Source organism: Olea europaea, chromosome 23 (genome assembly GCF_002742605.1).
Source record: "Olea europaea var. sylvestris chromosome 23, O_europaea_v1, whole genome shotgun sequence".
NCBI classification, from domain to species: domain Eukaryota; kingdom Viridiplantae; phylum Streptophyta; class Magnoliopsida; order Lamiales; family Oleaceae; genus Olea; species Olea europaea.
The window spans coordinates 8,057,454-8,079,163 of NC_036259.1; the positions used below are offsets into that span (position 1 = coordinate 8,057,454).

At 33.1% G+C, this 21,710-nt stretch overlaps 2 protein-coding genes across 3 annotated transcripts; one reads left to right on the forward strand and one right to left on the reverse strand.

Annotated features, from left to right (window-relative positions):
- The first annotated feature begins 78 nt into the window (after positions 1–78).
- LOC111372283 (F-box protein SKP2A-like) lies at positions 79–16,479 on the forward strand. Of its 2 annotated transcripts, XM_022994540.1 has the most exons (5): positions 79–493; positions 4,732–5,080; positions 5,357–5,498; positions 5,679–6,066; positions 16,339–16,479. In XM_022994540.1, exons 1-4 carry the CDS (start codon positions 264–266, stop codon positions 6,047–6,049), a joined length of 1,092 nt encoding a protein of 363 aa, XP_022850308.1. In that variant the 5' UTR covers positions 79–263; the 3' UTR covers positions 6,050–6,066; positions 16,339–16,479. The 2 variants fall into 2 exon arrangements, with proteins under 2 accessions (XP_022850308.1, XP_022850307.1); XM_022994539.1 differs by lacking the exon at positions 16,339–16,479 and having other exon boundaries at positions 5,679–6,207.
- On the reverse strand, positions 8,445–21,100 carry LOC111372282 (small RNA degrading nuclease 5). Its single transcript, XM_022994538.1, has 13 exons — positions 21,015–21,100; positions 20,858–20,923; positions 20,502–20,635; positions 20,290–20,402; positions 19,786–19,908; positions 19,609–19,679; positions 15,420–15,479; positions 14,624–14,679; positions 13,366–13,426; positions 12,825–13,092; positions 11,774–11,955; positions 10,876–11,168; positions 8,445–8,807 (listed from the first exon to the last, which is right to left on the reverse strand). The coding sequence occupies exons 1-13, from the start codon at positions 21,075–21,077 to the stop codon at positions 8,684–8,686; spliced, it is 1,614 nt and encodes a 537-aa protein (XP_022850306.1). The 5' UTR covers positions 21,078–21,100; the 3' UTR covers positions 8,445–8,683.
- Positions 21,101–21,710: the final 610 nt, after the last annotated feature.

Here is a 21,710-nt window from a genome sequence, read left to right on the forward strand (position 1 = left end):
TAAAATTGACCTGGCTTTACTTAAGCTTAATTAAACAAAAAGAAAATGGTAAATAAAGAAATTGAAATTTCTAGAATTTCACAAATTGATGAGTCTCCTCTTTGAAACAGCTGTGTTGTTGACACCTGGTGGACCTCGAAATTTGTCTTTCATCTCTAACCCCCACGAACACTCTTTACCATTTTTTTCAAACTGTGAAAAAGGGTGCACTTTTTGGGTTTACATATAAGAAGAGACATAGGATAGTATCAGGATTGTGTTAAATGAGAGAAACAGAGAGTCTTGGCTTGTGTTTTGAGAATATGTTGATTTTTGGTGGTGGCGCCGGCGGAGGTGGTCGGTGGAGGATTAGTGAATGGAAAGATATACCGGCGGAGTTGTTGTTGAGAATTCTTTCATTGGTGGATGATCGGACGGTGGTTGTGGCTTCTGGGGTCTGTCATGGATGGAGGGATGCCATTTCATGGGGCCTCACCCATATATCCCTTTCTTGGTATATACAGAATATTCTGAGCCCTTTTTATATTTTTTTTATGATATGATTTTTCACACAAATTTTAATGAGGCTTCCCTGTGCCTAAATTAGAGGATCAGAGGATTCTGGGTTTTCTTTATAATTACTGTCATGAGATTTACAAAATTGCTTAAACAGAACCTGCTGATCAAATTTATTTATTTTCTGTTTAAAAGTAATAATTTTCTTTTTTAGAGGCTGTCTGTATGGCATTTTGTTTAAGATTCTTATTATCTTTGCAATCAATATAAAGAGAGATTATACTTTAAGTTGATTTTTATTATACAATCTGATTTATCCATGAAGTTGTTGAGCAGTTTTAATTGTGATCACATAGTGTTAGTGTTATATGGTTGCGAACTACATTAACAGTACATTAAGGCTATGTCTGATGCACCGAGGCCATATAAAGATATTACTAGGAAGACGGAATTACGTTGGATTAAGGTGGATAGTGTTATTTTATTCTACAGACAGTGATTTTGCACTGCCAACCGTAAATATACCGAGGTTGGAGGTGGGTTTAGGCTGGATAAGGAAGATATACTAAATGACATTCTTTTAAGTAAAAAGTTAATAAATACTATCCACATTAATCCACTGTGATACCATCTTTAGTAATCATTATAATTTAGACTAAGTTTTTTATCCGGTCTAACTCCGGGTGACCTAATGTTGTGATCAGAATTTTGCATTGGACAAGATTAAGAAAACATAGTCTTCTGCAGTACTGCAAATTACTTGTGTGCACCAACATGTTTACTTGTTGACAGTAATCTCTTATGGCATGTTTGGTTGGTAGGAAATTTTGGATAGTGATAAACGGCGTTAAAATCTTACTCCCAGTACTTTTCAGAATTGTTCAATACTGTGGACCATAACCATGCATTAAGAGCATTTTTAAGAGACTCTTCAAACATAAAGCATAGAAAGTATTTCAATTCTCAATGGTAGAAAATAATATAATAATTTGGAGGGAAGCTAGTGAAAATAAAAGATAGGGAAAAATAATAAATACCTTTTGAGAGTAGTAAAATTAAGTATTAAAGATAAAAAAGCCTTTTGGAGTACTTTAAGATTTTACTCTTTAAATTTATAGATGCTCTTTGAATTGTTAAATGTGCTCTTTAATAATAAGGAGTCTATTGGAGATACTCGCGTAAACAGTTTTTGTTTGTTTTCTATTTTCCATGAGAACAATTTGATTATGGCATGTTTGATGAGATGGATTGGCCTTGATTGGATGTTAAATAACTAATTTCGGTCAGAATTAGTCAAAATGAATAAATAGACTCTACTACGATATTAAATAAAATATTCAAAATAATTAAAAAATAATCAAAACATTTTGAAGATCGCATAACTCGGAAAAGTCCTTGATCTAAGCATAAATAATTAGATTCGAATTTCGAGGATTGAATAACAAATATTTTATAAAGGAATATTGGCAAACTTACGGTCCGGGTATGCAAACTTTAGGCAGCTGAAGCGAATATTCATGAGTGCAAGAACCCACAACTAAAAGTGGGGAATTGATTTTATCGAATCATTCTACATCAGCAAAAATCATTATCAAAGCACACATGAATAGAGGTATAAAGCATGACTTCATAATCAATGAATTAAAGACACATAGGTTGGCAAACAAAACGTAAATTACTAATAGAATCAGTTAGAAATCAATCAATCAATCAATGGCTACCACATATCACTACCTAAAAAGACCCATTATCCCAAACTCTGAATAGAAATCTATAAACATGCATTATTGGGATGAAGAATGAAATGCTGAAATTGAAATACCTTCTCCCCAAATATCCATGTCTCCTCTCAAGCAGCATAATAATGAGTTTAAGAGGGAAAATTTCTAGTTAAGTGTGAGAAATTTGTTGATAATCTTTTTGAGGTCAACACCTGACATGATTAAATAAACTAAAAATATTAAAAATCATAGTATTTTTAAGGTATCGTCTACTACTGCATATCAAGCATGCTCTTAGATCATATGCAAGGTAGAAGTGCATTGTAAGTTTAGTTCAAATTTAGGTCCTTTTTTGTATTTTGAAAACTGATATTTGAAGCAATGAGTTGTTACGAAGTTAACTACGAATATCATCTAATGGAATATTTTCTTATGAATATTCAGTGTGTTTGAGACATATTATTTTGAAAGAATGTATTTTAGAATAGTAGATCGATGGAGAATGTGTGGTTAAAAAATGAAGAAAAGTTTTGGATTTGCGTATACTATTATTTTATTGAAGAATGTGTAATTGAAATGATATCAAATCACTATCTAAGAATAAATTTTTTTGAAAGAATGCGGCACAAACAGGGCTTAGCCCCTACTTGGCCCTTATTTAGAAAACTCATTTTCAACCATAAGTTTATTGGGACTCACAACTTTTACCAGCTTTTCAACTATGCATTTCAACTTTTTTCAAGATCTACTAAAAAATTGATTTTTAGCTAAACCAAACGGGGCTTAATTTCATGGGATCATCAATTCCCTGAGCAGCAACATGCTTTTTCTGGATGTGAATAATTGCAATCTGAGCATTTTCTACTATGCTTGTATTTCTCTTGTGCTGTCTTCTCTAAAGAATGAGAACAGAAGGGCAGGGGAGAGAGAGCAGCAAGGGAACCTTTTTTTGGAATTCATTCACCCAGGTGGAGACTTGTAATTGCAGAAACCAATAAATTGCTTGTTGAGTTATGAGAATAGTTCCACAGTGCAGTTGTCTGGCTTTTCTTGCACGTAAATTATGTTTAATGTTAATTATGTTTTCTTATTTTCTTGAATTATTTCTCATATAGTTTGATTGTAAAAGATAAATTCCTTTCTAAATGTAAACCTATAAATGGGGTCTTTCTTCTTAACTAGTAGATATAATCTCTTGTTAATTTTATTGTTTTTTGTTCCCGTGGTTGTTATTGTTAATAAAGTGGTGAGACCAGTCTTCGTTATAGACTCGTTTTGAGTGCCTAAAATTTCATATTAGAGCAATATATACATGTATATATATTTTATGCATGAATATTAGGTTGTCAAGTGCTTGCTCTGTCATCCATGTGTGATGGTGGCAGTACATTATGATCTATATCTCCTGTCTGCGGTTTTCTACTTGCCTAACACGAAGTTAACTACGAATATCATCTAATGGAATATTTTCTTATGAATATTCAGTGTGTTTGAGCCATATTATTTTGAAAGAATGTATTTTAGAATAGTAGATCGATGGAGAATGTGTGGTTAAAAAATGAAGAAAAGTTTTGGATTTGCGTATACTATTATTTTATTGAAGAATGTGTAATTGAAATGATATCAAATCACTATCTAAGAATAAATTTTTTTGAAAGAATGCGGCACAAACAGGGCTTAGCCCCTACTTGGCCCTTATTTCGAAAACTCATTTTCAACCATAAGTTTATTGGGACTCACAACTTTTACCAGCTTTTCAACTATACATTTCAACTTTTTTCAAGATCTACTAAAAAATTGATTTTTAGCTAAACCAAACGGGGCTTAATTTCATGGGATCATCAATTCCCTGAGCAGCAACATGCTTTTTCTGGATGTGAATAATTGCAATCTGAGCATTTTCTACTATGCTTGTATTTCTCTTGTGCTGTCTTCTCTAAAGAATGAGAACAGAAGGGCAGGGGAGAGAGAGCAGCAAGGGAACCTTTTTTTGGAATTCATTCACCCAGGTGGAGACTTGTAATTGCAGAAACCAATAAATTTCTTGTTGAGTTATGAGAATAGTTCCACAGTGCAGTTGTCTGGCTTTTCTTGCACGTAAATTATGTTTAATGTTAATTATGTTTTCTTATTTTCTTGAATTATTTCTCATATAGTTTGATTGTAAAAGATAAATTCCTTTCTAAATGTAAACCTATAAATGGGATCTTTCTTCTTAACTAGTAGATATAATCTCTTGTTAATTTTATTGTTTTTTGTTCCCGTGGTTGTTATTGTTAATAAAGTGGTGAGACCAGTCTTCGTTATAGACTCGTTTTGAGTGCCTAAAATTTCATATTAGAGCAATATATACATGTATATATATTTTATGCATGAATATTAGGTTGTCAAGTGCTTGCTCTGTCATCCATGTGTGATGGTGGCAGTACATTATGATCTATATCTCCTGTCTGCGGTTTTCTACTTGCCTAACTTTTTCTGGTAATTAATAACTTGATATCTCTTTTTCATTCAGGTGCAAGAAGAACATGAATAATTTGGTTCTATCATTTGTTCCGAACTTCACGAAATTGCAGGTTTTGATTTTACGACAAGATGCACCACAGCTTCAGGATAATGCAGTCGAAACTATTGCAAGTTACTGCCACGACTTGCAAGAACTGGACCTTAGCAAGAGTTTCAAGCTTACTGATCACTCGTTGTATACCATAGCACATGGTTGCCCAGATCTTACAAAGCTGAATATCAGTGGGTGTTCTGCCTTCAGTGATTCTGCTCTGGCATATCTCTCGCGATTTTGCAGAAAACTGAAATTCTTAAATCTTTGCGGATGTGTTAAAGCTGCAACTGATCGGGCATTGAAGGTATGAGAACCAGTCTAGCAACATGTTCAGCTAACTTTTGTAAGCTTTAATATATATCAAATTTTTTTTTTTTTTTTTTTTTTTTATTGATCCATGTTTGAAACAAGGTATTTATTTTGAAGGTAACAGTGACTTCAAATTAGTAATTTTTTTGCTTAAACTATGAAAAAAGTAACTTATCTGTATGCGTTTGGAAACAAAAATATACTTGAAAGTAGTTACCTCAGCCAACTACTGGTCATGGTTTGTTAAGACTTGTATACTACATTTATACAGGCCATTGGATTCAACTGTAATCAATTGCAGTCTTTAAATTTGGGATGGTGTGATCACGTTGGTGATGAAGGCGTGAAGAGTTTAGCATATGGTTGCCCTGATCTGAGAGCCCTTGACTTGTGCGGTTGTCTTCTTATAAGGGGTATTCATTTTGTTTTATTGCATTCAGCACACTTTCACTGTACTGTGTTTAGGGAAGTATACTTTTTCCGTATATAGATATAGATTATTCAGCATGAAGTTCTATGATATTGATGTACCACCGGTGAAGTTGGTACCTTAATTTCATGTCTCCCATGCTAATTAATGGGCATTTTTTCAGACGAGAGTGTAATTGCGCTGGCGAATAATTGCCTTCACCTTAGATCCCTCGATCTATACTACTGTCAGAACATCACAGATAGAGCAATGTATTCTCTTGCACAGAGTCGAGTAAAGAACAAGCATGAAACTTGGGACTCTCCAAAGAACGAGTACGAGGATGAAGGGCTGACGAATCTGAACATCAGCCAGTGCACTGCATTGACTCCTCCAGCAGTTCAGGCACTATGTGACTCATTTCCAGCTCTTCACACATGCCCTGGCCGGCATTCCCTGATCATAAGTGGCTGTCTGAATTTAACATCTGTTCACTGCGCCTGTGCTGTGCAACCACACCGCGCTGCAAACTTGCTATCTCATCTAGCTCACTGAGAGCCGACTGCCTGGAAATCTTGAGGTTTCCTTTTTCGACTGGCTTTTGCCTTGTTTGTTTGCAGTCTATATTCGAGGGAGATTTCTGGTTGTTTATGCAAATCTTAGTTGTTGAACCTCAAAGAATGCGTAATGGAAATGGTTTCTTTCAATATTTCTATGCTGACTTGCCTAAATCTGCTGTGAATTTCTGGAATATACTTTCCGATATAATTATGTAAACCTCTAGATGATCAGAAAGGGCTGTTAATCTATATTTCCGCTGTTATACGTTTTTGCAGACGGTTTGTATAACCCATCCAAACAGAATCAACTTGAATAATGACACTACGGCACCTCAACTGCAATCCTTCGCAGTTTGCAGCATCCCAGATTTCCATATATACACAACAAAACTTCTGAAAACAGTATTTATTGGACGAGATTCTATCTGGAAAAGATAAGAATTACAGCAAAAATTCTTTCCTTCTGGCAAATAGTTGCTCTTTTTCTACCTGGAAAAGATTAGAATTGCAGCAAGAATTGAGGCTCGCCCCGTGCTGGTTCCACCGAATTTTACCCAAAGCCCACCAAATTTTACACTTTGGGCAAACCACTCGCCGCTCGGGTGTCGGCGAGCAGTTTTCCAGGAATCCATTGTTGAGAATGAAGCTGAGGCAATTGAGCCGTACCTAAAATAAGGACTTTGAACATTTCTTGAAGAATGTTGCTTTGAATAGTTGTATGTTTCAGGATGGAGAGCGAGGGTTCAGAGTGTAGGATGGACCAAGTAACGGAGGATTGAAGAGCAGTTCACGTTCTATAGTTATAGAAAAAGTAGTAAGTAGTTTTCACCATTATTTTTTCCTCTGCAGTGTCCATTTTATTTCTTGTAGCACTTGAGTAATTTAGCGAAAAGCAAGAGAAACTTCGCCCCTATTTGTCATCCATTTTCTTCCATTTTTTCGATTATTTTTTTTACAGTACTCATTTTTAACCACACATTCTTCATTAAAACAATATTACACATAAATCAAAAAAAATTCCTTCTTTTTCAACCACACATTTCAACATTAATCACTATTCTATAATACATTCTTCCCAAATAATCGGTGACAAACACACCCTTCATTTATTCTTTAAGTTTTCAGTGTACATATTTCTTAAAATTTATTTTCAGTTATACATTCTTTCAATAAAATAATTTTACATAGAGTTATAATTTTTCCTACATTTTAATCGTATCTCCAAATTTATTTTTTTTCATAAAATAGATTTTCAAAAAATCTAAAAAAATCGGCCTTCAACATTGGCTTTGATATTACCAATGGCAATTGCAACCATTGAAAGGTATTCTCTACTATGAATTTAATCAAAAGTGAATTGCCCAAGAAAATGAGAGATGCCTAATTGAATGACAATCTAGTGGTGTACATGGAACGAAAGACATTTGACAAAAAATTAAACATGAGGCAATCTTACAGTTCTTTCAAAATATAAGACATCAGAAAATGCAATTGTCTGACCTTATAATTACAAAGTAAAATTATATCTTGTATTTGTTATTGTATTTTTTTTAATTATTATTTTGAGTTGTAGTAGATTATATTTTCATGTGTATGATTGTTATATTTTAGTGCATTTATATATTAACTGAATTTTTTTAATATTATTTAATTAAATATTAATAAAAAATCTTACTATGGTCAGTCAATGATTATCCTGCTCACAAAAATTCCTGAATCTACCAGTAAACAACAACAGTGCATAAAACCCCAATATGATCAACAAAAGCACAAATCCGGGTTGACGTGATACCAATGATAACAACCCAAAAAAAAGAGGGTACAAAGATTATGTAAAAAGCAAAGAAGTTGACTATCATGCTTAGCTGCCAGAATTTTTTGATATCTTGGATGGCATAATGCCACACGTTGGACTGTTTAAAAAAAATCCACACAGCAATCCAATCATCTTTGCCACAATTTAATCTGTCATGCAAGCCGTCAAAAAATTCTAGTCCATTTAGGTGATGTCAGATCAACAAGTTCGTCCAATCTTAGCACCCCTGCCAGAGTAGGGCATAATCTAGATTCATTTTATTGCCTCCCTCCGGAAAGAAATTTTAATCTAAATTAAAGTCAACAATTAATTTTAATCATATCAAGAAACCCACAACTTTTCAATTTACACATTTCAGTAACTTTCATCAAAATCTACTAAAAATCTTATCTTAATCCCTATCAAACGAATGCATTATATTCAATGCACTCTTTAAATTTACATATATGGACGAATATGGCAATGAGACTTGTCTTCACCCTTGACTACACAACTGCTACACGTTTTAACTATCCTATACTATTCAAAAACAACTGAATTCTGATGCAACTGCGACACATGAATGAGAACTTAATTCACTAAATTTTGTGATTTTTACTACTATAAGGATGAGCATATGAACTTTTGAGTCTATGAGTACAGGAGATGCAATCTGCCATGAAATTGAGAACCCCTATAGAGGGGACAACTGAAAATACATAGTATTCCAACAATTTCATCAAAATTGACAAATTACATATTTTTAACCCTAACGAATAAAATGAACCATTTGTATGGAGAACGATCTAACAGAGAGATACATTGCAAGTAAATTCAGTGCTTGACACCAACAAAACACAATCCCACTTCAGCTTGAGCCTGCAGCTCTTCCAAAGCTTTCACAAGCTTCTCGCGGCTAATTGCAGTTTCTGTTTGCTCAGATAGGATTTTCCGTAGTCTTCAAGCATCAACCACAAATAAAATAAATAATTAACACGATATAGTATATAAGAAAAAGATGCATGAGGTGTCACATCTTCGAATTCGAAAGAAGACTCTCATGTTATCTCTTAATATTTTAGCATTGAAGCGATCAAGCGCATTATTAAATATGGGACTATAAGAGTGCATTCAATCGTCGAAAAGGAACCAACATCCATTTGGATTCGCTTGAGAAGTGTGCAATCTTGAGATGCTACGGGCTTAGAAACTTTCTGGTTATCTACTACAATAGAAAAATAAAGAAGATTCCTAAAATTGCCTCGTGATATTCAAGAAAATGCTGCCCTTGCGAGATTTTGTATAAACTGATATGTTAGGCATATAGCTTAATTTTTGTTCATATCATTTCTTATGAGTTCCTCTGTTTTGAAAATTCTCAACTCGTGTTTGATTTGGTATTTTTAAAAATGCATTTTCGAAAATAAGGATATAACATAAAACTCAAAATGGATTTTTGATGTTTTGAGCGTCTCTAGTGAAAATCATTTTGAGTGTTTTCAATGAAAAATCTGTAAACACTCAAAATATAGAAAATGGTCATGCTACATGTATACTTCCGGTGTACACAATTTTTTACATCCCCCTCGCATGGAAGGGGGCCCGCACATAATAATTATAAGTTGCCTCCCTCCATGTGAAGACTATATGTACACTTTTCTATATACATAAAATCTTACACCCCCTCACATAGAAGGGGGCCCGCACATAATAATTCTAAGTTGGCTCCCTCCATGTGAGGGGGTGTAAGACTTTATGTATATAGAGAAGTGTACATATAGTCTTATCCTATAGAAAACATGCGTTTAAAGTTAAAAACATTTTTTAAAAAAAGGGATTCGCCATTTGTACACCCAATTTGTACATTCTTGTTGACACTTGCACCATTGCTAGAGGAAATTGGAAGAAAAACAATTTTTTTAAAGAGTCAAATGACAGTTTGCCATGTGACAAAATATAAAAAAAGTTACAAAGATATGCAACAAAGTGTACACCAAGCATGATTCAAAATAAAAATATAAAATTCTAACAAATAAAATTTTAAGACAAAAAAAAAATGGAAAAATTTTGATAAATTTTAAAAAATTGAAAAAAAAAATAGAAAGTTCTAAAAAATAAAATTAAAAAAAAATCTAGAAAAATTAAAATTATAAAAAATCTAGAAAAATAATTCAAGGAATTTTTATTTTACTATTGGAGTGAGAAAAAATATTTTAAAATTCACTAACTTTAAAATATATGCATTACTTGATGATATATTAATATAAAACTGTTCTATTTTTACTGAATAATCAAATTTCATGGAATAAAATGTCATAAAGTAACTTTTTCAAATTTCAAACCAAGTGTGTTTTCTAGTTCACATTTTGAGAATTGATTTTTCCAGATGACAAAACAAACAGTCTTTTAGCAATCTTAAAATAGACTCTTAAAACAGAAAATGAACTCAAAATTGAAAATTGAAAATTGAAAACTGAAGCACAAATCAAACGAGACCTTAAATTTTGATGACATTTTTTATTTATCTAAAACTAAACATGTACACAGTTTTAATCACAAAAGCTAGAATCTGAAAAAAGGAAAAAGTCTCATTTTTTTCCCTGCTCTGGTAGAATTTAAGTCAACACATAATGAATACATCATTTAAGTTGAAAATCATTTAAGAATGGAATATAACTCCTCTTTAGAGTCCTACAATTTGCTTATATCTTTCAATCTTTCTGCATAGACGTATTAATGATTCCTACCGAGTTTTGATCCGTATCATTAAGTTACCATCTTGATATATCATGCAACACATATTTATTCACACCTTAAAATTAAAGAAAATTAAATAATAAGATGGGGGGCTTCTTCAGTAAGACTTCAAAGGATTCAACTAGCCAATGGAGTATTTGAAGTCTTCCTTCCTCAAAAAAATGAAAAAAGAACAGGCAAAAAGAAAATGCGAAAAGAGAGAAATAATGGCAGAAAGATGAATGCAAAACCATGTTTATAAATCATACAGAAGCGATATGACAACTTACCTATGCACGGCTGCTGTGTCTCCATGTCCAGTGCAGATGACAAGCATGGCATTACGAGGTAGACTGGAGTATATGCTTTTGACTCTACCATTGATACGACTAAGTATTTCCTTTAGTCCCGAGGTGACACTATATCCTATGCTTTTTTTACCAGTAGGTTGCTCACATGTAAGCAATGCTATCATCTCTGCTAGCTTTGTATTTAGCTTTTCATCATCATTAGCTTGTCTCTTGAGATAGGTGAACAATTCTGAGAACTGGGCCCAAACGAAGTGCACCTTCTCATTTTTTACCTGTTCATCACCAGAAACATAGGATAAAGATACATGAACAGACTGCGCATGAAAACTACCGTCACACACCCAATTTATTGCTGTTACACTTTAGTCACTAAAAGTTTTTACCCCATATTAGTCACCAAACTCTCATTTATGCTTCAGTTCTGTCATATGTCAACCTCTATGCTAAACTAACGGAAATGCTCAGATGGTGGTGGTGACAATTATAGTGGTGATAAACGCAAGGAAGTTGGCGAGTGAGTTTACAAGTTTTCATTTTTCATTTATTCAGGCTTTTTTTCTTTTCTTTTATTACTTTTTTGGTTGCGCATTTAGAGGCACAAATAGTCCAAACACACACATTTTTGTCCAGCTAGATTATAAAAACAGTGCCCTAACTAATTCTTTGTGCCATGTCATATTTTCTGATTATTATTTCCATTAATTTAGCATATGGATTGCCTGATCTACAACAAAAATTGAAGTTCAATGACTAATTTGAGAAAATAACCAAAATATACAATTGCATAGATCGGGTGACTAACGGTCTTTTTAACCTGCAGTCTACTCTTCTACACCTTAAAAGCTTTATCTTGTGAGAATTACAAATGTGAATATACCTCTTTTGTGGCTTTCGAAAGAGCTTCATCATCAGAGGATACTGGAATTGCATGAGATGTCTCAGAGGCATATCGCTTCACAATGGAGATGTTATCAACTAAAGATGAGGTTTTGCCAAAATCGCCCAAAACTGATAAGAGTTTCTTCCGTGTGAATGATGGAGGCAAGCCAAAATCAGGCCCTAACTCCAAAAACGTGACAAAATGAATAAGCATTTTACTCAAGAATCTACACGTATACATAAAAAGCATGATATTCAGTCAGTGAAAAAGGTGATCAGAATGTTGCTTCTAAACATTCAAGACATGCAATTTTTTTATTTGTTAATACAAATATTCTTGCTTTTTATTATTTTGGCTGATCCAAAGGGTATACAAAAGCCAACCAACGACATCATAACCATAAAAATTACGGGCAAAGTACCCCAAATTTGGTGTGAATCACAGCTGGAGTATTAATATTTAATACTAATATGCTTGTTTTTCTATAATAGGATAAACTGTGAGCCGTACCCAACATATACTCCCATTTGCACTTTTATTCATAACATTTTCCTTGGCGTTAAGCTCCCCAGTGTTCCATTTTAGAAGCAATTAGTATCTACTCACGATTATCATTATTTTTTCATTTATTTGAATTCTATATTTACCTGTTGATACTTCAAAATGTCCCATTCGTTTTATAATTTGGACAAACCATGAACGGGGATGAATTGCACAAAAAAATGGAAATTCAGATAGCTTAATGTCAAGAAAAATGCGGTTGGATAAGAGTGCAATTACTTCGGTGATCACACTTGCAATTTATCTTTCGTAACAAATGGGGATGTGATAAATCACCACTGGCAATGTATGTCAACCTCTAGAATATATTTAATCAAAACATTACATAGATTATTGCTGTAAGGCCTTGTCCAACTACCCCGATCCATGATAATACAAGAAAAATATAATTTTTAGAAAAAATTTATTCCCAGTTATAACACAATCTTCTCAAAGATTTAAGTGCAGATGCTTCAATGAACATGGACAGAAAAGATGAATTACTTACCATGTGTGATTTTTAGCAATGCCAGTTCCATTGTAGCTCTTGCATCTTCAACACTATCGTGTCCATTTCCTGAATCTTGTATCTCTCTAGAAAGAAATCTCCTCGTTAGTACGCGTAAAGCTGTTTTGTAAGATCGGCCACGTGGATGCCTATATAAAACCGCCGTATCAATCACCAGATCATGACGGATCTTCAATGCTAACAAATCATTTTCTAGTGAATGTCCAACAAGAATCGTCTCTCTGTAAACCAGTTGAAGAAACTCTTCCTGAATATAGAAGCAAATGTTAGAAATATATAAATAATATACAAGATGTAAAGTCAACCCTGAAGAAAATGATAAGATGTCTCCTGACCATATTTGTCTAATCTTAGAAGTAATATTTACCATTTTTTACTAACAAAACCTGCTTTTCTAGGAAGGAAGTCCTAACTTCCTTGCTAGAAAAGTAACTTTTAAGCTTAGTCAAAACTGATCAAGCATAAGATTCTCAACATAATAATAACAATAATAGGCAGAAGACTGGCTCTCATAATAAACCTGAATAGATTCAATAGTTGTGGTCACTCCATCCAACATCTCATGTGTTATTCCACTGTACCTGCAACGTCTCAGAACTACATAAATCTCACACAATAATACAATTTGCTGTCAAAAGGAATATAGCAATCCAATAGATATTTCAATTCTGTTGCAATAACCTGGAAGCCAGGTTATCTCATAATTAAAAGGATGAGAAATTGCCAAACAAAAGTCAATTTGTTAGTTCCCTGATTGTTATCTACGGTTTCTAAATGCCCTTAAACTAATTTCTATCTATCAAAAATAAAGGTAAATAAAACTAGTGAACTTCAAACGTCCTTTAGCTTAAGGTTATTGTATAGCACTTAATTGCATTACAATTTGAAGCCATTGTCACATGAAAACACAGGATAGATTTGGCAGTATTTAATCCCTCCCATCAGAAACTGTGATTATGTGAATAAGAAGAATGTAATTGCATAGATGTTAAAGATGGACGCCCAGCCACATTACAAAGAAAATAAAATAAGATATCAAGATAGAGACAACGAGTGAAACTCGTACTGATTGAGATCGAATAAAGAAATGGCAACTTAGATAGCTAGGCCATCCTGTATAAACTTAAAGAAACTCTCATTTACAATAGTAAGATGGTCCCAGTAGAACAGCATAGAATGGTAGAGGTGGATCAGAATTAACACGACATGGTTGCAATTACTTATTTATTTATTTTAATCTGACTGGACCTTCCAGCTGATTTGTGGGGAATCAAATGAAATTGCAAGAAGGATTCTGAATGGCTGTATCAGAGTTTAATCACTGTCCAGGCTAAAAAGCTAGTAGCTTGAACCTTGTTTATAAGAGCTACAATTCTGGTTCCTTCACCAGTAAGATAAAGCAAATAAAGAAATTTCTCTCTGTAAACTTCTCCAGGAGGCTTGCTTATCATAATTCGAGTGCCATGCCATTGTTGTCTACAGCTACTTGGTTTGGAACCAAGAAAATTTTGAGAGACAAAAGCAGCATAATCATGTACGAATTTGTAGCAAATATTTAATCAAGGATTTTTAGAATGACAGAATAAACATTCTAAAGCTCATTTCGGCAATCTTTGCCCAGGTAACCATAAATGGCTAACTTGTACCATAACCAAAGGAGAACATAGTGAACATGTTTATGTTCAAGTCATGGAATGCAGTTTTTAGAAAATCTAAACCAGATACCCAAAAATTATATCCAGATGCACTTTTCGGTAGAGATTCACTAGAGGAAGTACCTTGTATTGTAATCAACAATTGCATTTGCTGGTTTGACAAGTTTGTCTAATATTACCTGCAAAAAGTTGATAGAATTAAACTAAATGTAAGCACTCAAAATCAAAACCCAGAGTGCCACAAAGAACAAGCACTTCCATAATTGCATTATTCAGAAACAGGAGGTATGCAGATAGGATGCCCACATAAAATTATGTTGTACAGAAGATAACACCTCACATTATACATCAATATGGTGTACAGAAGAACTCATGTTAACACTTAACAAAATGCCTAATGAGAATTATTTTGCAAGATTGCAACCAAATACAAAAACCACTAATGGTAATAGTGCTCCACAACAAGTACGCTGGTTGGAAGTACAAGGGCATAAGGATGCAAGCAATATAGAGAAATTTGAGCATCAAAGTTTCAAATATACCCCAAATGTTTGTTCCTCTACTTTCACAGCATGAATGAAGTGAATGGAAAGCAAGATCAGAAAACTATATTAGGTAATTTTGATTACATTTATAAAAGGTGCAAACTCGATGTGACAACTGATGACCCGATTGTGTTACTATATGCTATGGCAATCCAAAGTGATCTTAATGGAAAGAAGACACCCTTTCACATATGATGTTGTCAAATGCATATACATATTTCTTAATCTCAAGTACTCTACACTTACAAGAACTAAATGAGAGAGAGTGAGAGAGAGTAGTTAATCATGAAGAAGGAAGAGAAAAGGGTAAGATAGTCCACAAACAGGAACGAGTTCATCATGAATCAGAAATCAGTAAGTAATATAAAGTCTACCTGTCCTTTAACATCCACCAGTGTAACTCTAGTAAGCTCAAAACCCTCTTTTGTAATACACTGATAAGAAAAATTCAACAAACATATACACTGGTAAGAAAAATTCAACAAACATAAAATAAAAATTAAGCTCAAAAATTACGAAAACATACAAAAGAAGTCTAATGTTAATAGTACAAGCCTAAGAAGCACGGATACTTGTAAAACTCATTGCGTACCCGTATCCGATACGTATCTATATTTCGATATCCTCTGATACCTATCGGATACATTTTTTTCTTACTTTATATTTTTAAATTTTCGATACATATTAGATACATACTTTTAAATTATTTTATAATTAATTATTATTTTCAATACGTACCAGATACATATTGGTTATGTATTTTTTATTTATTTTAATAACTTATTGAATATTAATAATATTTATTGAAAATACACAATTAGAGTTTTAAATTAGTTAACCACTAGACCTTTTTATTAAAAATACACTATTATTTAATCTTTCAATACATGTTGATGAAATGAAGTTTGGACAATTAAGAATTAAGATAAAATGCTTTATTATTTTATTTTATTTTATTTTTTGTTATTATACTTCCGTTCTAATTTTTTGTATATTAATGAAATTTTGTTGAATTTTATAACATGTCTGCGTATCCTAATTTTTTTTTAAATTCGGCGTACCCATATCATATCGTATTCGAATTACATATCCATATCCGTACTCTTTAGGTAAATGCCACATTTCCTACAAATCACCTTGTTTTCAACATGAAAAATAAAAATGAAATTGCAATATTTTAAATAGTCAATAAAATCATCAATTACAGAAAACAGAAATTATAAAACATTAAAAAAAAAAAAACGCTGCAAACTTGCTATCTCATCTAGCTCACTGAGAGCCGACTGCCTGGAAATCTTGAGGTTTCCTTTTTCGACTGGCTTTTGCCTTGTTTGTTTGCAGTCTATATTCGAGGGAGATTTCTGGTTGTTTATGCAAATCTTAGTTGTTGAACCTCAAAGAATGCGTAATGGAAATGGTTTCTTTTAATATTTCTATGCTGACTTGCCTAAATCTGCTGTGAATTTCTGGAATATACTTTCCGATATAATTATGTAAACCTCTAGATGATCAGAAAGGGCTGTTAATCTATGTTTCCGCTGTTATACGTTTTTGCAGACGGTTTGTATAACCCATCCAAACAAAATCAACTTGAATAATGACACTACGGCACCTCAACTGCAATCCTTCGCAGTTTGCAGCATCCCAGATTTCCATATATACACAACAAAACTTCTGAAAACAGTATTTATTGGACGAGATTCTATCTGGAAAAGATAAGAATTACAGCAAAAATTCTTTCCTTCTGGCAAATAGTTGCTCTTATTCTACCTGGAAAAGATAAGAATTGCAGCAAGAATTGAGGCTCGCCCCGTGCTGGTTCCACCGAATTTTACCCAAAGCCCACCAAATTTTACACTTTGGGCAAACCACTCGCCGCTCGAGTGTCGGCGAGCAGTTTTCCAGGAATCCATTGTTGAGAATGAAGCTGAGGCAATTGAGCCGTACCTAAAATAAGGACTTTGAACATTTCTTGAAGAATGTTGCTTTGAATAGTTGTATGTTTCAGGATGGAGAGCGAGGGTTCAGAGTGTAGGATGGACCAAGTAACGGAGGATTGAAGAGCAGTTCATGTTCTATAGTTATAGAAAAAGTAGTAAGTAGTTTTCACCATTTTTTTTCCTCGGCAGTGTCCATTTTATTTCTTGTAGCACTTGAGTAATTTAGCGAAAAGCAAGAGAAACTTCGCCCTATTTGTCATCCATTTTCTTCCATTCTTTTCAGTTATTTTTTTTATAGTACTCATTTTTAACCACATTCTTCATTGAAACAATATTACACATAAATCAAAAAAAATTTCATCTTTTTTAACCATACATTTCAACATTAATCACTATTCTATAATACATTTTTCACAAATAATCGGTGACACACACACCCTTCATTTATTCTTTAAATTTCCAGTGTACATATTTCTTAAAATTTATTTTCAGTTATGCATTCTTTCAATAAAATAATTTTACATAGAATTATAATTTTTCCTACTTTTTAATCGTATCTCCAATTTTATTTTATTTTTCATAAAATAGATTTTCAAAAAATCTAAAAAAATCGGCCTTCAACATTGGCTTTGATATTACCAATGGCAATTGCAACCATTGAAAGGTATTCTCTACTATGAATTTAATCAAAAGTGAATTGCCCAAGAAAATGAGAGATGCCTAATTGAATGACAATCTAGTGGTGTACATGGAACGAAAGACATTTGACAAAAAATTAAACATGAGGCAATCTTACAGTTCTTTCAAAATATAAGACATCAGGAAATGCAATTGTCTGACCTTATAATTACAAAGTAAAATTATATCTTGTATTTGTTATTGTATTTTTTTTAATTATTATTTTGAGTTGTAATAGATTATATTTTCATGTGTATGATTGTTATATTTTAGTGCATTTATATATTAACTGAATTTTTTTAATATTATTTAATTAAATATTAATAAAAAATCTTACTATGGTCAGTCAATGATTATCCTGCTCACGAAAATTACTGAATCGACCAGTAAACAACAGCAGTGCATAAAACCCCAATATGATCAACAAAAGCACAAATCCGGGTTGACGTGATACCAATGATAACAACCCAAAAAAAAGAGGGTACAAAGATTATATCATAAGCAAAGAAGTTGACTATCATGCTTAGCTGCCAGAATTTTTTGATATCTTGGATGACATAACACAGCAATCCAATCATCTTTGCCACAATTTAATCTGTCATGCAAGCTGTCAAAAAATTCTAGTCCATTTAGGTGATGTCAGATCAAAAAGTTCGTCCTATCTTAGCACCCCCGCCAGAGTAGGGCATAATCGAGATTCATTTTATTGCCTCCCTACGGAAAGAAATTTTAATCTAAATCAAAGTCAACAATTAATTTTAATCATATCAAGAAACCCACAACTTTTCAATTCACACATTTCAATAACTTTCATCAAAATCTACTAAAAATCTTATCGAAATCCCTATCAAACGAATGCATTATATTCAATGCACTCTTTAAATTTACATATATGGACGAGTATGACAATGAGACTTGTCTTCACCCTTGACTACTCTACTGCTACACGTTTTAACTATCCTATACTATTCACAAACAACTGAATTCTGATGCAACTGCGACACATGAATGAGAACTTAAAATTCACTAAATTTTGTGATTTTTACTATTATAAGGATATGAGCATATGAACTTTTGAGTCTATGAGTACAGGAGATGCAATCTGCCATGAAATCGAGAACCCCTATAGAGGGGACAACTGAAAATACATAGTATTCCAACAATTTCATCAAAATTGACAAATTACATATTTTTAACCNAAAAAAAGTGGCATCAGTTAGGTGTCAAAATAAATCTGGAATAAAGGTGTAAACCGTGAGAATTTTGAGGAAAATAAGAAAAAGCAACGATCTCAGAAAGAGTGAATCTTGTTCTAATTAACTTACTAACTCAATTACCATTTAAATTTGTGAAGGCAATGATGGGATGAGTTCCTTGAAGGGGATATAAACTTGGAAACATCCAATGACGGAATCTGACACATCCATTTTGTTTGACCACATTATCCACTATAACATTTTCACCGTTATCACAACCCAGAACTAATCTGACTTTCTCAATCAAGAGGAACAGCTGTTGGTAATGGAAGTAAAGAACACCAGAACATAGTGAACATTAAGTGAGAAGTGATGTGATGCATCTTATCATATGAAATGGGAGAATTTTTACAAGCCATTTGATGAATTCAAGTTCATTACTATGTAGGCATGCCTAAAATTCTCTCACAGTCATAAAAATGGAAAAATAAATATCGGTGAATCGGATAGGAGGCTATTCGATTACTGATCACATATAATAAATAATCAGAAAAACCTTCTTCCAAACAGAAGGAATATGCATTCAAAAACAACTACTAACACTTTCGTCATAATGGGCAGGGAAACAAAGAGTAAGGTCAAAAAGGACTTCCAACTACTTTTTCTGCACGATAAACTGCTACTATTTTTTATAACAGCCTTTCAAGTATTCTCCCACACTAAGTTAGGATTAACATCTATAGACGTACCATCTCACAATCAAGTGCCAACATCTCATACGGAGGAGTTCCAGAAGGAGCTGGAAGTGTTGATAGAAATTCTGCATTATGTCAGAGAATGTGAGAAATTATCTAATCAAAAGCATCATCTGGAAAAAGAAATGAAATGGAAAGAAGCAAAGAAAAACATTTGATGTATCACAACACCTGGTCGATTACTGTATCCATTATCTTCTAATTCCTTGGCATTAAGAGTGTAATACGTTATTGGGAATGGCAAGTTTTTTATGAGGTCAGCAAAGGACAAACTGCTGGACCCAGCACAAGTTTCTGTAAGAGAAATAATTGTTAAAGGGAATCATTAACATTGCCTATCCAGAGAAAATATCAGTCAAAGATTATTGCTGGAATAAATTGCAGTAGCCATCACAGCCTTGCAGAGCGTGTAACGAATAAAGAAATCAAATAATTTTTTCCTTCCTCTTTTTGTTTACTTCTTTTATTTTCTTTTCTCTGTGCTAGTTCGTACTCTTCAAAATTGCAATATATGCACATTTCAAATCAGAAGAATCTGACTTGTCCATATATGAACTAGGCACTTTAGTGGTAACTGAATGAGTTTCAACCCTAAATGGAAGTTTGTCAAATAATATCTTTCTAAAATGCAGGCGAAACTTCCACATTAGTGTTGTCTTTGAATACTATACAAACCTTGAGTAGATGCCTGGGAAATTTTCTTTTGAATAAGTTCCCCTTCCTCCCTTTTTCTTTTAACTCTGCTTGTAAGAAGTACATCTACGGTCTGAATTCCATCTGATACACAGCTAGCACAAAACAAAAAAAGGAACAATGATTTATAGAATAATTAAAAGACATCATAGAGTTCACATTTTCATACGGGAAGTGTACTAATTATTACCAACCTTAGAGCTAAAACTGCCCGTGGAATACCGCAGCATTCTTTAAAATTGTTTAGTACTTTAGACTGCGACAAATACAATGCAGCGTCAAGGCCAGGGATATATAACATAACCATCTTTGAGACCAACGGCTTGTTCTGCATATCAGAAGAACAATAATTCAAAAGCAAATTTGAATAAGTTCGCTACAAAATTTTATGTGGTCTTGAGCATTATTCATAAAAGCAATAGGCTGCTGATTTTTCCAGTTCTTATGCTCCAACAACACTGGTAAATAAACAGGTGTTTCCATTTGGATATATGTGAAGCAAAATCCAGATAAATATCAAACATAAATGAGAAAGAAATAAGCTCTTTACTTTTATAAAAACCCACGACGGCATGAAACCTTCGCCAAGCACCCAGGTGATAAGTCCTTGGACGTCCTGCAGCAGTTGAACGAATCAATGTTATTCTAATTTTAACTTAAATTTATTTTCAAGTTACAAAAATACAAGATAGTGAACCATAACATACATGAAGATTCAATGTTGAGTTTGCCTCTGGTTGCTTGAAAACAATATCAGCTCTTGCCTGCATCACACACAAATCTCACTTTTCATACTGATGTGCAAGAACATTATACAAACAGCTAGGGCAAAAATTTTCCACCCCTATATTGTGCTAATGTAGAGGCCAGTTGATCACAAACAGTAGACATCCCAATTTACTAACATATAGATTTCTAATCATTTCTTTATATTATCAACTGCAGCAATTGCTGAATATATATATATATATAAGTGATAAGAAAATCTAGGGTGGTTAACTCCAAAATAATTAGAGGAACAATTTCAGAGAAACATTACTAAAAGGTTTACACCTTAACAGCGAGGCATTACGATGCCAAACTATCAAATAAAATAATAACACCCAGCCCAGTAAAATTCAAAAAACAAAAAAGAATTAGGTTAAAAATACCACAATAATGTTCCAAATTCCCATAATCTATAGCATATCAGTTTTTTATTCAAACCTAAGAAAATACGGAAAACCCGTACAAGCAAATATTCAGGAAAATCAATAATTTCACTAGTTCTTTCACTTAACTAGACCCTTTTTGCTTCCAATAAACTATTTTATACAATTAAAATTGAGAATCTTAAAAAACCCAATTTATTAGAGAATGTTGGTCTCGACTAAAATACATTAATGCACAGAATAATAGTTTTA

What these genes read in the sequence shown, in the direction of transcription:
- LOC111372283 (XM_022994540.1), top strand. Translation starts at nt 264, where the DNA reads ATGAGAGAAACAGAGAGTCTTGGCTTGTGTTTTGAGAATATGTTGATT. An exon ending in ACCCATATATCCCTTTCTTG is followed by an intron (nt 494 to 4,731) that starts GTATATACAGAA and finishes TTTTTCATTCAG; the next exon opens with GTGCAAGAAGAACATGAATA. An exon ending in CAACTGATCGGGCATTGAAG is followed by an intron (nt 5,081 to 5,356) that starts GTATGAGAACCA and finishes ACATTTATACAG; the next exon opens with GCCATTGGATTCAACTGTAA.
- LOC111372282 (XM_022994538.1), bottom strand. Translation starts at nt 21,077, where the DNA reads ATGCAGGCAAGAGCTGATATTGTTTTCAAGCAACCAGAGGCAAACTCA. An exon ending in CGTCGTGGGTTTTTATAAAA is followed by an intron (nt 20,636 to 20,857) that starts GTAAAGAGCTTA and finishes TCTGATATGCAG; the next exon opens with AACAAGCCGTTGGTCTCAAA. An exon ending in TGGTGGATGTTAAAGGACAG is followed by an intron (nt 14,680 to 15,419) that starts GTAGACTTTATA and finishes AACTTTTTGCAG; the next exon opens with GTAATATTAGACAAACTTGT.